Source organism: Carassius auratus, chromosome 16 (assembly GCF_003368295.1).
Source record: "Carassius auratus strain Wakin chromosome 16, ASM336829v1, whole genome shotgun sequence".
NCBI lineage: Eukaryota > Metazoa > Chordata > Actinopteri > Cypriniformes > Cyprinidae > Carassius > Carassius auratus.
This window is the reverse complement of record NC_039258.1, coordinates 18,905,348-18,923,829: the sequence shown is the minus strand read 5'-3', so window position 1 is coordinate 18,923,829 and position 18,482 is coordinate 18,905,348. Positions and strand designations below refer to the sequence as shown.

At 38.4% G+C, this 18,482-nt stretch overlaps 1 protein-coding gene across 1 annotated transcript; it reads left to right on the top strand.

Moving 5' to 3' along the window:
- Positions 1-210: 210 nt before the first annotated feature.
- Positions 211-9,781, top strand: LOC113116779 (uncharacterized). Its single transcript, XM_026285107.1, has 8 exons — positions 211-217; positions 350-496; positions 5,095-5,424; positions 5,512-5,832; positions 8,078-8,263; positions 8,367-8,417; positions 8,504-8,558; positions 9,033-9,781. The coding sequence occupies exons 1-8, from the start codon at positions 211-213 to the stop codon at positions 9,103-9,105; spliced, it is 1,170 nt and encodes a 389-aa protein (XP_026140892.1). The 3' UTR covers positions 9,106-9,781.
- The last annotated feature ends 8,701 nt before the right edge of the window (positions 9,782-18,482 follow it).

Here is an 18,482-nt window from a genome sequence, read left to right as displayed (position 1 = left end):
TTTAAACAAAATACATTGCGTCAAAGCACTGAACATTTTTTTGGAAAACAGTGTATCAATAATGCTAAATGATAGTTAAAGGCAGTTCATCATAGAATTTAGTTATATCATCTCTGTTCAGTTTAAATAGTGTCTGTGCATTTATTTGCAATCAAGTCAATGATATCGCTGTAGATGAAGTGACCCCAATCATCAGTGAATTTTGTATTCATGGACAGCTAGAAGACCTGATACATTTAAACCCAATTTAGACACTTTTTGACACTAATTTAAAAAATTTGTGTATATGCCCGATGTTGCACATGGAAACAGAAGTCCTGGAGTGCTAGGAACCAGCCGGGTATTTGAGTCTTTTGCCTGGGACATCCACTGGAGGGGGGCGTGGTCCATAACGAGGGTGAACCGGCAGACCCAGAGGTAGTACTTCAATTCCAGGACTGCCCACTTCATGGCCAGGGCCTCCTTCTCCAGCACCGCGTACCTGGTTTCTGCGAGGGTGAGTTTTCTACTGATATAGACCATGAGGTGCTCTTCTACATCCCGGAGCTGGGAGAGAACTGCTCCTAAGCCGGTGCCGGAGGCGTTGGTGTACAGGGTGAAGGGGTAACCAAAGTCTGGCGCATGTAGGATGGGGGACGACGTCAAGGCTGTTTTCAGGGTCTGGAAGGCGGCTTCGGTTTCCAGACTATTGCCCAGTCTGCCCTTTCCTGGTTAGGTCTGACAGGGGAGAGTTAGGAGAAGTTAGGAATGAAACACTGGTAGTAGCCCACCAACCCCAGGAAAGCTCGTACCTGGGTCTTGTTTGTGGGATGTGGGAACTTCTTCACCGCCTTAACCTTCTTCTCCTGGGGCATGATGAGCCTTCTCCCAATCTTGTAGCCCAGGTATTTGGCTTCGGTGAGGCTTCGGTGACACTTTTTGGGATTGGCCATCAGGCCAGCCCAACGAAGCTCCATCAACACCCTCCGTAGACGCTCCAGGTGCATCTCCCAGCTCTCAGAGTGGATGATTATGTCGTCCAGGTAAGCCACGATGTAGGCTTGATGGGGCCTGAGTAGCAAATGCATCATCCACTGGAACATGACCAGTGCCCTGTGAAGGCCTAAGGGAAGTCTTTTCCAGAGAGCTTTGGGAGAGCTGTACCTGCCAGTACCCTTTGGTCAGGTCCAAGGTGCTGATGTACCAGGCCAGTCCAGGAGCTCATCCACCCACGGTATAGGATACCCATCGAAAGCGGAGAGTTGGTTGAGCTTCCGGAAGTCATTACAGAACCGGATGGTATTGTCCAGCTTTGGTACCATCATGATTGGGCTGACCCAGGGGCTATGGGAGGGCTCGATGATTCTTAGATGGAGCATCTTCTTTACCTCTTCCTCTATAGCCAGCCAGCGAGTTTCTGGTATCCAGTAGGGATGCTGCCGGATTACGACTCCTGGTGGTGTGCGGATTTCTTGCTCAATGATGGTGGTTCTGCCCGGGTTCACTGAACACATCCTTAAACTGCCAGACCAGGGCTTGGAGCTCCATCTTCTGGGTCGCCGACAGCTGCGGGTCCATGTCCATGACTGGAGGGGCAGCGTGGGCAAACGCTGCAAGTTGTTCCGGCTGGGGAACCCATTTGTCCTGGTTGGAACTTGCGGGCTTTGACTGGGTGGTCATATAGCCATTGCTGGGTTGCTGGGCCATCAGGAGGTGTTCCTTCAATAGGGGAATGACTCGGTTGACTCTTTCCTTCATTTCCTGCATGTGCTCAACCAGACTGCACAGTGGGGCTGGCTGGTTCTCCTACTCTTTCCATGCAACATTGGTTGGAACTTGCGGGCTTTGACTGTGTGGTCATATAGCCATTGCTGGGTTGCTGGGCCATCAGGAGGTGTTCCTTCAATAGGGGAATGACTCGGTTGATTCTTTCCCTCATTTCCTGCATGTGCTCGACCAGGCTGCACAGTGGGGCTGGCTGGTTCTCCCACGCTTTCCATGCAACATTGAGAAGGCCTTTGGGTTGCCTTCCAAACACCAGTTCGAAGGGGGCTAAGCCAGTGGAAGAGCACGTAAGGTATCAGGAGGTCCCAGTCACACCCATCTTCTGCCACCATCATCTCAGCATCCACTTTAGGGTTTGATTAAACCACTCCACGAGCCCATCTGTTTGCGGGTGATCGACCAATGTCCTTAATATACCTCACACTGTCCACTCTGGTTCTCCCTCACTCATCCAGCTCCGTTTGGGTTGGATGTCATAGTGCAGATGTGGCTGAGGCATCGTCTGTAGGCCTTTTCCCCAATTGCTTTGCTCCAGGGAGTTCTGGAGAAAGTGCGCCAGGATGGGGTTTGTCTTCTTTTACTAACCCCATTCTGGCCGAGTCAAGTGTGATTCTTGGACCTAATTTTCCTTCTCGACAGCACTCCTTGGGAGATACCCATAAAGAGGGATCTCCTCTCTCAGGCAGGGCTTTCTCCCCACCTGAAGTTTTGAAAATGTGGACACCAGCTTGACCCAGTTAACAGCTCATAGGTTCTGGTCTCTCAACTCAACTTCCAGACAAGTCCAGAGCTCCCTCCATGAGGAAACTGTACACCTTGACGTGAACCTTCACTTCTTAATGCAGCAACCGCCCGCTTGACCCAGTTAACTGCCCAGTTGTTTTAGTGTTGGAGTTCTTGAAGGTACAGTTCACCGCAGGGTTATCCCACTCCACCTTGAAGGTTTCCGTGGTGACTCTAGCTGCTTACCACACTCCTCTTGGTGGTCGGTCTTTCAGGATTTGAAAACATCATCCAGTCTTGTATTCTGGACCTTCAAAATGCATTGGTTCTTATACAAGTGGCAATACTGACAGCAGCAGTGACAGCAGCAGTACTAAACAACAAACATTTTAATACTTTCTGGCCAAGTTTATATCTTTAAGTATGTTGAATATATTATCATGTTTTTAAAATCTCAAAATCATGCAGCTGATTGATTTGGTGATTTAAAATGTGCAGAATTGTATGTCTTTCACATTTTACATAGATCACGTTTCTTATTTTGGCACTTCAAAAACAACTGTGTGATAGTAAAAGGTATTGGGGCCTGTTCCCATATTCAAATGTTTTGCACTACTCGAAATGTCTCTGTAATTGGGGGAGTTTTTGGTCTTTATATTTCCATCTTTTAAAAATTGTAATTGCAGCTTTCTGAAATAAGGCCTCTAAATGAGCACAGGAGTAGACCATAATTTCCTACTTCCGCATTAAATTCAGAGTAGCTGAAAAGAACTCTGTGAAAGTGAAGTGATGTGACCTGTGCTCATATAGAGTTCAGCTGTCCTGCAGTGAGCGTCTGTATACGATGAGGAGTTTTAAACTTTCACATTTCCAACTGCTTTATCTTCTAATAGCAGGTTTATGCAAAGGTAAGTGCATTTTATATGAAGTCAAATTTATTTCACCACCACAGAAAATAATGTACTACAGGTTTGTAAATATGATGTGTCAAATGTTGTCATTCATATGTTATGTAGTGGACTTGCAATTTGGAAGTCGCTGTTAACCTCTTTTTAATAAACATTGGTGAGCAAATTTTAAACTTCATTACTCAACCAATTAAATATTATTACATTGACAACATCACTGGTTTCTTTGGTTCACACAAAGTATAGGCGATACTTCTATAAAAAATGTTTTATATATGTTAGAGCTAGACAAAATGATGTGAACACCTGGGAAATAGGCAGCATTTCTTTACTAAGTTGTTTACCAAACCTTAATTCAGCCTCCAACCTTCTTCAAACAAATGTATAAAACTTTGGACTAGTCTCCACTGTCAAACGTCGTCTAACAAAATATCAGTAGCTTCAGTGAATTATATTTTCACACTTCTCTTCAAAACTATCCACAGTGGTTTGATTTTTCTAGTCAGGTATTTTGTCTGGTGGTTTATCTTGGTTCTCCAACTGTCCAGGTCTTATGATTATGACACCATCTTATGATTATGACACCCATTTTAGAATCAATGTCTGTGATTAAAGTTTTAGCAGTTTCTACTCTTTTATGGATGTGTGCTTTATGAAGTTCTCTGTGGTTAGATTTTAGATTTTAGGGTTAGAGTTGCCCTCACTTTGAATCCTGAGGTTTTCTGTCCCTTTGCTGCAGTAGTTCTGTGTTGTTTAGTCATACAGTAGTCCTTCTTAGTGTTCGACGCTCTCTATCATTCACTTTCACTTCTCAACCAATTTTTTTCTTTTTAATGTTACAGACACTCCTGCATAATGTGCCCTTTTTGGAAGTCTGACAAGTTACCCACTTTACCAACTGCTTTTCTAAACATTTCCTGAACACAACTTACCACACTAATTTAAAAACTAGTGAATATAGACAAAAAAAGAGAGATAATTGCAACATTTATTTTTATCTAAAACTTTCACTAAAATGTATTGATGCATGTAGAAGTAGAACCAGTTTAAAAAAGTAGAATTACAAGTTACTGGTAATAAAACTTCAATTATGTTTGTTACTGTAAGCGATGAAGTTGTTTTGTCTAATTTTGTTCTTCATTTCCTTTCAGTGTTGACAGTTGATGTGCAAGCAGGTTCATCAGTTGAATATAAACTGTGTTCAGGCAGGGTGACAGCTTGACTATTTCTTGCCTAACTTCATAAGAGCTGTAATTGCTAAAATTTTTGTCACAATTTTAAGCAGTACACCAATGCCAAAATCCGAAAAGGTTGGTGACATAATCATAAATCCTGGACAGATGGCATACCAATAAGAACCATCATCTGCCCTGGCCAGACAAATCAACTGATTTGAATATTATTAGATAGATAGTTTAGGATAGAAGAATGAGAAGCTGATTCAGCATATCTAAACCTACTGGCAGATTATCTGAATCGGTATATTAATATATTAATATATTAATTTTATATTTAAAAACTTGAGTTGTCTATCTGGTTGTGAATTTTTTTGTTCTCGTTTCATAAAATTAATTAACGCATGTAGAGGTAAAAACAGTTGCTAAAGGAAATTCTGTTTACTGTAAGCGATGCGGTGGTTTTCTCACGTCTCTGTTCTCTCAGTGCTTTAGGTCTCATTTTACTCTTCATTTCCTTTCAGTGGCGACACAGAAACACTGCAAGCAGTTTCATCAGTTAAACATAAACTGTGTTCAGGGTGACAGCGTGACTATTTCTTGCCTGACCACAACCCACCCGCTGGAGTCTCTGACAGTCAAACTACACAAGAAAACCCAAGATAAAGACATCCTGATATATCCAGACTTCTCTCCAGCATCAGAGAGCCAGAGATGGTCTGTGAGGAAAGATGCTGGAAATGTTACATTTGATCTGAAAGACATCAGATTATCTGATGTTGGCTTTTATGACTGTCAGGTTTACAAGGATCAGGACTGCCTTCATGTAACTCGATTTTACCTGAGGGTCAAAGGTAAGAGTGCAATTTTTTTAAAACAACCAAATAATCCCAGGTAATCCATTGTAATGTAGTATGTTTTTTTGTGTGTTTTTTTTTCAGAGTGTAAGGCTTTGGACTCTGTCTATTCAGCACAAGGGTCATCAGTGTTGTTGCCATGCTCTGAACATCCTCTACGAAACAGAACTGAACGAGTCACTTGGAACGTCATTACCGGTCATCAATTAACAGATGTATTTCAGTATCAGCCACCAAACAAGCCCTCAAACAACACAGAGAAACCCCCAAAGCCTCTGTATGAGAGAGCGAGACAACTAGTGAATGGATCTCTGCTTATAAGAGAAGCAGTCCACACTGATGAATTGTGGTATCAGTGCAGAGTGAATGAAAAAACCTGCTATGAAATGAAGCTGCTTCTGAAAGGTGTGTTGGAATGCAATATTTCTAACCCTAAAGTCTCAATGAAGATTCTCTGACAGACAATGATTAATTTAAGAGATTAAGTTTTGCTATTAAAATGTGATCTGTGGTGATGGGTTAATCACAATTATGTTTTGGGTATGGTAATCCAGTAAATATGTTGAAACATGTAAGTAATGATGCTTAGGTTAAGGTCTAGATTAAAATAAAATAAAAATAAAATAGCCTGTGGTTAAAGAAGTTATATTAGAAAGTGCAATGCACGTCAATGCACGACCAAAAACTTCTTTGAGAACCACTGTGTTTTAATATCTGTTTAATTATACAACAATAGCAATGTGAGAATGCTCAAAGAAGCTTTGAGGTAACATTTGTATTACGGTCAAAATTTATTTTAGATACAGTACTGTAAAAAAAAAAAATCATTTTGACTAAACAGTGGATGCAGACCCTATTCAGAAGTAAGCATTAAGACCTATTTAGACATCAGTCTACATTCCATAAACTATAATGTCAAAGCAAAACAAACCGACTTGTTATAACTTTTAAACAAAAAGAGAGAGATAGATAGATTAATGCCATTTCTCTGTATCTTCTTTAAGATAATTCTGCATCTATGATCAATTCAATTATATGGATATGATTTAGAAAAACATATAAGGTCAAACAGCTAAACATACATATCAGAGCAGAAACATAGTTCTGCTGTTCAAAGATCTGCTGCATTTAAAGCTTCCAAAAATGCAGCCTCCATACATTTTTTAATTGAAGAAATTTGTAACAACCAGGACTCTTTCTACAGCTGGTAGCCCAGCCAAACTGAGCAAAAGAGCTTTGATAAGAAGGCCAAGATGACATGACAGTGTTCAAAGATCATGTGAAAATCACTGCAACACTTCACTGATCTGAGCTCTCTGGCAAAGTGCCCAGAAAGAAGCTTCTCCTCAGTGTATGATACATGAAAAACAGCTAAAGAACTCTTAAGAAACAAGTTTCTTGATTTCAAGATGGGTGTTTTTGTAGTGTAATGTAAACCTGTCACATAATACCAGGGCTGCCACCTTTTCTTTTTTAATCCCCACAAATCATAAGCAGTGTCTAACAAGCCATTCACAGAATCCATAAAATGTGACATCACATTTTACAAACCCCGCCCATGACTGTTAACCTACACTGCCATATTAGCAGAGACCCCTCCCTGAGCGAGCTGTAAAGGCACAGCTCTATTCTGGAAAATTTCTGCATTTAATGAGACATGCACAAAAACAACATGTTTCTGATTCCCCTCAAAACAGGAATTTCAAAATGCTATTATAATTGGGGTATTTTGAGCTCAAACTTCACAGACACATTCTGGGGACACCTGAGACTTATATATTGTAAAAAGGGGCAAATAAGTTCCCTTTAAGGCTGTAATTGCTGCAGAAGATGCTTCAACTAAGTACTGAGTTACAGGAATAGTTCACCCAGAAATATTAAACTGTAGAAAATTAACTTAGCCTAAGGCCATCCAAGATATAGCCTACAGTATGTGAGTTTGTTTCTTCACCTAAACAGATTTGGAGAAATTTATTCAAAATGTTCAGCTGTTTGGTCTCTCATTCTGACAGCAACTGATGAGCAAGTCATGTAATGCAAAATTTCTTCAAATCTATTGCAATGAAGAAATACACTCTGAGAGTTTACAACTTTACAATAAAACACTTTCAACTATATCACTATTCACAAGACAAATACCAGAATTCATGTGTGTGATATATAAACATAATTTAAAGGGAAACTCCACCCCAAAATTACAATTTTGTCATTAATCACTTACCCCCATGTCGTTCCACACCCATAAAAGCTTTGTTCATCTTCGGAACACAGTTTAACATATTTTGGATGGAAACCGGGACGCTTGTGACTGTCCCATAGACTGCCAAGTAAGTTACACTGTCAAGGTCCAAAAAAGTATGAAAGACGTCGTTGGAATATTCCATCTGCCATCAGTGGTTCAACCGTAACGTTATGAAGCTGCAAGAATACTTTTTTTTATGCAAATAAAACAAAAATAACATCTTTATTCAACAATTAATCTCCTCTTTGTCTGTCCACATTACCATACTGCCATTTTGGAAAATATGAAGTTTTGGAACGACATGGGGGTTCAAAATGAATGACAAAAGTGGAGTAAAGGTGGATTATCCCTTATCAGACTGACTCAGACTCAGATGATGTTCATTTAACTTTACTCTAATGATTACAGATAATCCAACCCCAGAGGACAGTACGGTTGGTCAGACTGAAGACAACAATTACGAGAGTGAAACAGTGATAACTAATTCAACGGCAGTAGTGATGACCACAGTAGTGTCTCTGTGTGTCCTCATATCACTGACCAGCTGTGTCATTCTGTATTTCAAAAAACGAAGATGCAAAATCGACAACCAAAGTAAGTCCACAACTTCTGAGTGTGTTGCAATGGAGAAACTGTAATACTGTAACTTCATGATGTAAATTGATCAGATGGTAAAGTACTTAATTTTTATGTCTAGTAGATGATTTGAACTGTCAGTCTGCCGTGTGTTATTCTGAAATTTCAGAAGGTAAGTGATATTCATGTTAAATCATTTTACAAAATATGTGTAATATGCTTGATCAAGTGCATTTAATAAAAGTTGTTTTCTTGCAGTGTTGGATGCACCTTTGTATTCTTTAGTTCAACGTAACACAAACCATGGCCACATGTAAGTTACTGCAATGCAGTAATTAAATCATTTATTTTATATCTGTCCTCAACTACAAACAAATATGTTAACAATTAAGCTAGGATGAAGTCACATCATATTGGTTTGGACTAATTTAGATGTACAGTATAACTAAAAACATCAAAGTTCATATAAACACACTCACAACGAAAGTGAAACATGTCAAAAGTAATACTGCACTTCCTCTCCAGTATGCATTTCTTGACTGGCATAAATTTATAAACTATAACAATGCACTGTATGATTTATGTATGTACAGGTAGCTTCCATTTTTTTTATATATATATATATATATATATATAAAACGTACACTTTTGCAGATGCATACATACTGTACACACAGTGTGTGTGTGTGTGTGTGTGTGTACAGTATGTATGCATCTGCAAAAGTGCACGTTTCACACTATTTACTTTTTTTCACCAAATTAATTTTTAAACTTTATCTCCCAACAGCTGGTATGAACAAACAGAAGCTCCTGCATGTAATCCAGACAACATTTATGACAATAGAGTGCTTACTTACTAATTTACTACACTCATTTCATTTCACAAATCATATAAATGTTTTTATTATTATTATTATTTCTTAGTTTTGGTGGTATGAACATTCAGTAGAGGGACAGTAATTTTAATATTAAGGGGTATATTAAGGGGTCATCGGATGCCCATTTTCCACAAGTTGATATGATTCTTTAGTGTCTTAATGAAAAGTCTGTAACATAGTTTGGTTAAAATTTCTCAATGGTAGTGTAAAAACACATTTTTTACCTCGTCAGAGACAGCTCTTTTCAGACCACGTCTAACTGTATGCTTCTGTGGTCTGTGTTGTGTTGAAAATCACCGAAGAACGACAGGAGACAGTCAGATTGGGTCTGCATAGAGAATGTATTTTTATATAGACAGGTCGTCATGACAGTTTCAGTTCACACATCAGAAACACTTTTCCGTTTGGTAGAGAGAAGGAAAAGGAAAAACAAGGTCAAGGTAAAACAAGGAGAAAAAGCAGTAACTCTGTACACAAACTTATACAGATGAGCATATAAAACGTGAAAATATTGATTTTATAACAACTTAAACACAAAAATATGGTTGGTCAATGCATACCTGCATAGAGAATGTATTTTTATATAGACAGGTCATCACGACAGTTTCAGCTCACACATCAGTAACACTGTCAACAAAAATAACATCGCAAAGTGCAACAATTCACATCAATGAAACATGTCTGTTAAGTATATCTTTCATCTGTAAATAAAAAAATTAATAAAAAACAATTTAAACATTGTGTATTTCTCTGTGTGAATTATTTTCAACCAATGCTAACTATTAATCTGTAGCATGGAACCCAGCATACCTCTTCAGTTCGGGGGAGAGAAGGAAAAGAGTGCTAAGAGAACAACACAGCTGGTATCGCTGTCTGGACTGAACCACTTTGTTTGGGGTGGGTGAAACCAAGTCCTTACAGACCCTTTTTTAATGTATTTTTAATAAAAATTATTTAACCTTGTTACACTCAGCCTGACTAATTTCTCTAGATTTTGCATAACATCATGTATAGCATACAGAAGAGTAATTTATAATCAAAGAAGGAAATAAAATACTAATAATAAATATAATAATAAATTATACACAAAATATTCAACTCTACAGTTAAATTACTTGGCAACCAAGTGTTACCCCCAAACATACAGACTGAAGAAAGTCTAACAACATTATTGCTGTGAAGTGAAGGACTAGGAAAGGCAAAGGTTAGCTACTCCTTTACCCAACCACAGGAAGATGTGACATCTACACATCTTATCAATAGATCACATCCAAGATTGCATAATTGTCTATCTTAATAGACCTCACACAATTGTGTATTATTCCTTTTAAAGGAAATTAAATGCAACAAATTAATAAAGGGATAAATAATAATAATAATAATAATAATACACACAAAAACTGTGTATTCACAACAAATAGGTTAGACACAGTATGAATGAGCTTATTTAACAGCTTTGCCAGTCTTAACAGACTATACTGTACGCAATTACATATTATTCCTCTATTAGGAAAAAAAATTAACAACAGAACAACAACAAAAAAAGTAATACAAAAGTAATCATTTACCGGTAACTCGTAGTATAATTTTGTTCTTCCCAAAAAGATTCTTAAAATATTGATTAGACAGTCTGAATGAGCCTTTTTAATGGCTTTACCAGTCTGCCATGTCTAGTACGAAAACCCTCACACTGATCAGGTCTTTTCACTGACAACTCAGTCTTCCCAAAGGTAGATGGTTGTACAGTAGGGGAAGGCTCATTAACAGGGCTATCTTCATGAACTGCCTCAACCTCCATGTCATACTCTGTATTTAAAAGGTCACCTGATGCATAAACATCCTGATTCCCACTCCTGCATTCAGAAGAGTCACAACCATGTTTATCACAGTCCACATGGGAATCAGCACCAGCAAAAGTAACATCACACTCAGTGATAGCAGATGTTACAAAGTCCCCTTCAACATCATTTGCCTGGGCAGTTTCTTCACACATCACATTCTGCTCATCCAGCTCATCTCTGTTTACTACACGACCACCAAGACTCCTATCGAGTAGTCATTTCTTCTGCAAGATGCTCAAAACTACAGCTCTCAAGTTCATCATCACTCAAATTGGATAATTGTTACTTGATAGCGTCTGTATCACGCAGTGGCAGAAAGTCAACTGGCATAATCAGATTCAGATTCAGTTTTAACAACACCAGAAGGGCTTCTGAGTTTGTACATGTTCATCAAGGAATTTTGTCGATCACTATGAAAACTGTACTCTCCCAATGATATGCCAGTTTCTTTTTTCCTCTTTCACCTTTGTTGGCCAATAGAACTCTTTGACCAATATCAACAGGTTGACCCTTACTTCTTTAGTTATACACCTCTGCCTGTCTTTGTTGTTGTTTTCCTGAATGTGACTGTGCAAGTTTCATAGCCTCACAGAGGACACGGCTGAGTGACTGCACATATTTGTCAATTTCAACTGTTTCATGTTACCAAGAGTGCGGTTCGTTCTTTCCACCTGACCATTGCTCATTGGGTGGTATGGTGTGATATGAGTTTTGTCAATACCAGCCAACTGACACAGCTCTGTAGTCAACAAGCTCTCATAATTGGCACCCTGATCAGATTGAATGCTAACAGGAAACCATACACACAAAAGAAATTGTTAAAAAAAACCTGTGCCACTGTCTTTGTGGATTGATTAGAGCAAGGATATGCACACGCCAACTGCGTGAAATGCTCAGTGAAAACTAAAACGTCAGTAGACATATTATTTTGGTCTTAAGATGACCAAAAGTCTATACAGACTAATTAGAGTGGAGACAAATTGGTAATGGAAACTAATGGGGCCCTAGCCTCTGGCTAAGGAGCCTTGCTCACAATGCATCTATTACAGTTGTGGACGTAGTCCTTCACATCTTTCTCCATTGTATTCCAATAAAACCTCTGTCTGGCCAACCCAAATGAGCGCTGCTGACCCTTATGGCCTGCATCATCAATAATGTTTTTTTTAAAACTCCCATTTAAAGCTATTCATGTACAATATTGGTAATTTTTCAGTTTTTTGTCACTGGGTGATTGGACACACATACACTATCCCCAGCCGCATGTTCAGTTTACCCCATTGTATATATCAATATCCTTAACATCCCACGTGATTCATAAACTTTTTCACGCCTTGAGGGGTGACGACCACGGTCGATAAAAAAATTTACCTGGCCAACATCTGCATCACTGACTTTTCAGTAAGGAGTTCATTATGGTTAAAAACAGGCACAGGGTTCTGTCCCGCTGCAACAAGAGTCTCTAGGTACTGCACATGTGAAATAGCTCTTACAGAACCTGCATCCTTCCAATGCTGATGGGTTTGCATGACAGCAGAAATCACATCACTCAGCTCGGGTAGCTCCGCGGAGAGCCGAAACATATTCTGAACATCATCCTTTTTTTAAATTGGCTGCCTGCTTAAGAAGGGTGGAATATGGAGTCCTAATCAATCTGTGCAAATTTTTAGACTGCACAAAAGGCTCTCTACTGAGGTCATCAGCCAACACATTTCTAGTGGCCGGAACATACGTCAAAGTCAAATGGCACCAGCTGCGCCACCCAGCAATGCTCACAGGCATCCAGCCTGGGCTTGGTCAGTTTGTACTTCAAGGGATTGTTGTTGGTCCACACAGTGAACCTGTCACCATGTAACCAATGGCTAAATTCATTACAAATTACCCATTTTATTGCAAAATATTAAAGGCGATGTGCAAGGTTTTTTGCTTGAGCATGATTTAGAGATTCACTGTCAAAAGCTATTGGTTGTGCTTTGTCACTGTTGTGATGAACTTGCAACAACACTGCTCCAGGTCTGGCTGTAGATGCATCAACAGATAAAATGAACGGCTTGATGAATGTAGGGTGAGCCAAAAGCACTTCTTCAATGAGTGCCGCATTAAGATCCCCAAAAGCGTGTTTATACTCCTGGGTCCAATCATCTGGGCCAAGTTTGCGGCACAACAAAGTGCTTTTTTACTGCTTTTTGATTTGCAGGGCCTTTTCTGACCACCAGGGAAGCAACCAAAGGTTTAGCCAATACAGACCAGTTTTCAATAAAATGCTGATAGTAGATTACCATCTCTAAAAATGAACGTATTTTGGAAGGCGATGGAGTGACACCATCCAACTCCATCAAATCAGCCTCTGTCACCTTGACTAAGGCTTCCACCTCATCTGGATCCCTCGAAATTCCATTCTGGGAAATCACATGACACATTAACCGAACGTCTCAAAAACTGACACTTTGAGGGTGAATGTTTCAAGTTATGCTCTTTCAGGCATCAAAACACCATTTCCATTTGGGCCAAGCTCTCTTCTTCCATCTTGGCAAACACCAACAAATCATCAAGATAACACAAAAGACTTAAAAAGTTCTGGTCACCAAATATTTATATTATTCATTTAGCTGATGTTTTTATCCAAAGCAACTAACAATTCCTATACTGTATATGTCAGAGGTTGCATGGGTCTGGCTCATTGACACATTGGTGGATGTCTCAGTTCTCTCAGGATGTAATTTCACTTTTTAATTCCTTCTTAGCTCAAACAGAGAGACACTGCAAGCAGTTTCATCAGTTAAACATAAACTGTGTACAGGGTGACAGTGTGACTATTTCTTGCCTGACCACAACCCACCCGCTGGAGTCTCTGACAGTCAAACTACACAAGAAAACCCAAGATAAAGACATCCTGATATAACCAGACTTCTCTCCAGCATCAGAGAGCCAGAGATGGTCTGTGAGGAAAGATGCTGGAAATGTTACACTTGATCTGAAAGACATGAGATTATCTGATGATGGCTTTTATGACTATCAGGTCTACAAGGATCAGGACTGCCTTCATGCAACTCAATTTAACCTGAGAATTATAAGTGAGAATGCAAAGTTTTTAAATAAGTAGCTAATCAGTTGTATTGCAGTGAGCTACTCTGAACTGTCAAAGTGATGAGGTGTTTTTAGTCTTCATATTTCCATCTTCTAAATACACTAATAGCATCTGGTTAATAAAGGCCTTTATATTTATATGGCTTAGACCATATTTTCTACTTCCGCATTACATGTACAGTAACTGAAAACTCCTGAAGTGATGTGGCCGGCGCCCATAGAGTTCGGCTGTCCTGCAGTGAGTGTCTGGATATGATGAAGTGTTTTCAGCTTTCACGTTTCCAACTCCTGTATCTTCTAATAGCAGCTTTATTGGAACGTAATGGTAAGAGTCTTTTATATGAAAATATATGTGAAATTCATTTAACCACCACAAAAAAAAAGAAGAAGAAAAAAGATATTTGCAATTATCAATGAACTATGGGTGTGTAAATGTTGCACAAGTGTTACATGAATATGATCAATGTCAAGTAAGGTTTTTATTTATATAGCACTTTAATTGTTTCAAAACAAATTTATAGATACCTTACTTTTAATCGTTACCTTACAGTAACAATGACTTAAATGTTGTAATTCACTGGTGACTCAGTAGATGTGCAATTTGGAATTTGTCTTTTGTGAAAAAATTAGTATTGTCAGTTGATTAAAGTAAGTCAATAATTAATTATACATTTTTCTGCAATTTTAGTTTTATTTATATTGTAATAATTTCACATTGAATCTCCAGATAAAACAACAAAGACAGTATATTTAACCCTTGTGGATTGTTCAAATTCACTACCCTTTCGAGTTGTTCGTGGATGAAAACATCCACTCAATTAAACTGCTGTAAAAATGTATCAGATTGATATTATTTTCAATTTTTTTTTGCATAAATCTGTTAATCAACTTCAGTCCTGATCAAAACTACCAAATGTTTAAAAAAAATCCAAGAATTTAACTAATGAGGTGTATTTGCTATTATACTCCATATAACTCCATATACAAGCCAGAAACTAAGCCTTTTTTTTTTGCACAGGCCTATCTAAAGGGTTAATGGTCCCACCTAGTGATCAACTGTAAAAATATATTTTTTTTACCTCTTCCCAAAAGGGAAAACCACAAACAATCAAGAATGCATGATTATATGGTGTCATGGCTTTGCAATAAAAATATGTCGTTATAATGGAAGTCAATGGGGCAAAAACAGCCACCAACAACTAATTAGGGAGAAAAAAAAATTAAATCTAATGCTGCACAAAAACTAAAAATGCATCAAAGCCAATGTTGCTACTAATCTTTGACATGCCCAAGACTGTTATAAAAAGTTTTTTTTTAAATCCAGACTCAGTGACATCATTTATGAACTTGGTAATTAAAAAGTTAAAATCTTGAATTTTTTTTTAAACATTTGGTAGTTTTGATCAGGACTGAGGTTCATTAATAGAGTTATGCAAAAAAATTTGAAAAAAATATTGATTTGGTACATTTTTACAGCAGTTTAATTGAGTGGATGTTTTCATCCACGAACAACACGAAAGGGTAGTGAATTTGCCCACAGTGTACCGTTGAGTTTTTGAAAAAAATCAAAGCATTTCCCCAAAATATGGGTCAAAATAAAATTTGTCACCAAAAATCATTCCATTAGCTCAAACACAGAGAAAGTTGTGGCCAAAATAAGACTCAACTTTACCCCCTAGTGGACGAAAACGTCCCCAACAACCCACAAGGGTTAAAAAATGTGTTTAATGCCATCTCTTTAGTAAGTACACTGAAGGACAGTTTACCCGATAACAATACTGCTACTGATGCTTCTGTTAAATTAATTTTCCTCCATTTCTAGGGATGAAATGATTAAAGGTCGACCAATGTATCAGTTTGCCGATTGTTGATTGCTGGAACAATTGGTTATCAGCAAAAAAACATGCCGATAGTTTTGCAGGTTGCGTCCATTGCTGGATCGGCTAAAAAGGGTGTGTTAACATTATACAGTGCGAGAGCGGCCTCTAGCGGTTGAAATCACTGATAGGACGTGCTATTTGTTTTAGACATATAATGTTGCATGCTGAACAAGGTGAGAAACATCTCAGGTTATGAATGTAACAATGCTTCCATGAGTAGGGAACGAGACACTGCGTCCTCTTGGGGTCGCTACGGGGAACACCTCAACGTGACCTGTGTCTGAAGCATACATTGAAAAAACTGAATCTGATAGAGCAGCTCATTGATTGATTGGTGCATCCCAAAACATTATGTTTGAGAGTCATCAACTCGATTTGTGGAAATAATGCTGGGGTGCTCTGTGGAAAGAACAGAGAACTCAATCTCACATGAAAGGAGAACTACAAATTCAGAAAGAGAGTAGTGCACTCATAGGCAAGCCTTCTTGGTAAAGGGGAGCGCTGCGAAACTACCATGAGAACCGCCCAAATAGCCCCTCATGTTGAGGAAAGCGATGCTTGAAGTGTATAAATAAATACACACTGGCTGAGTGGAGCCCAAGGAACCAAGGTCTAACCATCTCAAGAAAGGGAATGAAGCTGAGTGCGTAACCCTTACCGTATAGGATTTTAGAAAGTGTGCAGAGTCTTGCGTGCACACTTACCACTTGCGTGGATTTTAGAAAGTGCGCAAAGTGTTCAATGTGCACACTCACCACCATGTGGTTTTCAGAAAGTACACAGAGCTTACCTTGTGTACTTTAAGGTTCCTGAGCATCACAGATGTGCTGAACCGCACGGGAGAGGCAAACTCAAATTTACAATCTCTGGTGAGGGGAGCATCACCTGAGGCATTATATACAAGAAGACAGCATGACATGCGTCAGCAACAACCAAGCGGCCAGGAAGCCCCTCAGGGTGACCTGGCCAGATATCCATGCGATATCCATGATATTGGCCCCGCCCCACTCGTCACAGTAATAAAAATTATACATTTTGTAAAATATGTTTAGGTAAGGATTACATTAAAATGATGAGGTGGTGATTATAGCATGTGGTTAAAATGCCTGTTTGGTAATACAGTAATGTGATGAATGTGTGAATATTTAACAAACTTGTGGAAGGTTAATGTTATTATACCCGTTGAAAAATGTAGATTTAACATTTTCATTACTGTCTAAATATGTTTGAAATTATAGATATATTTTGTACTGTAAAAGCTGTTTTGTATTTTGATTCACGCAGTTTATCCAATGACACTGAAAACACTTTCCACAGCATCATTATCTGCAGGTAAGTGTCTGAAGTCATGTGTGTGCGATTAAAAGGACCTAACCAAACTTACTGATGTTCATATAAGTTTGTCTTTTCTATAGTGATCACAGATTCTCCAACCCCAGCTGCTGACAGTACGGCTGGCCAGACTCAAGGCAACAACAGTGACAAGAGTGAAACAGTGATAGCTAATCTGAGAGTAATATTGATGACAATAATAGTGTCTCTGTGTTCTGCACTCATATCTCTGACCGTCTGTGGCATTCTGTATTTTTTATTCAAACAAAGGAGCAAAATCAACAGCCAAAGTAAGTCCACAACTGTAGGCCTGAAATGTTTAACACTATTGAAATGATCTTAAACAGGATATTTTAAATAATAGAAATGGCTTACTAAGGAAAAAGAGGAGCCAAACATACAAATTTGTATGTGTGTGTTGTTATTTTTCAACTGATCAGTTATGACGAAATCAGGATCTGCTACACTGATCTTACATTTGCTCATTTTCCAGTTGTTTTCTTTCAAATGAGTGAATTTAATTGATGATCTTTGATGTTCTCTCCGTTCTTTTCTTTAGATGAACATAAGACGACCAGCTGTGAGTTACTGCAACAGACTCATTCATTTCAGTCTTGAACTACATATTTGGTAACAATGAAGCTGGGATTCAGGATCCTGGAAGTCACATCAAATTGGTTTAAGCCAATTTACATGATTCTTTCCAATAAGATATAGTATATTATATCTTAAATTCATATACAGTTATATCAGTTAATAACATGGATACACGTGTAATGTATATGCAGCACACAACTGCAACGATGATTCAAAAAAACATTTTTTTATCAAATACAATTTTTTTTTACATTTTTTGCATGTGCTTTTTTGGTGGTGTTTGATTTTTGGAAATAAGGTATCACTGATCCATCTCAATCTGGGGAAATTAGCTTAGTATTAGCTTTCACTCTAAAATATTTGAGTGACTTAATATTACTAAAGGGGAAAAAAGCTTTTAGTACATTTCACTCACAGACTTGCTGCATTTGGACACAATTTTAACAGAAATGTGACCGATATATGCAGGCATAAATGACTTTTTCTTTTACTGATGACAGTAATGACATTTTAAAATCATCCACTAAAAAAGTGATAGAAGACTTTACCGTAGCTTGTCATTGAAAATCTTACTTGAAATTAAGAATTATAGAATAACCTATAGTTCCTATAGTATATGAGAGAC

What these genes read in the sequence shown, in the direction of transcription:
- LOC113116779 (XM_026285107.1), top strand. An exon ending in ATTTTACCTGAGGGTCAAAG is followed by an intron (nt 5,425 to 5,511) that starts GTAAGAGTGCAA and finishes TTTTTTTTTCAG; the next exon opens with AGTGTAAGGCTTTGGACTCT. An exon ending in ATGCAAAATCGACAACCAAA is followed by an intron (nt 8,264 to 8,366) that starts GTAAGTCCACAA and finishes TTTTATGTCTAG; the next exon opens with TAGATGATTTGAACTGTCAG.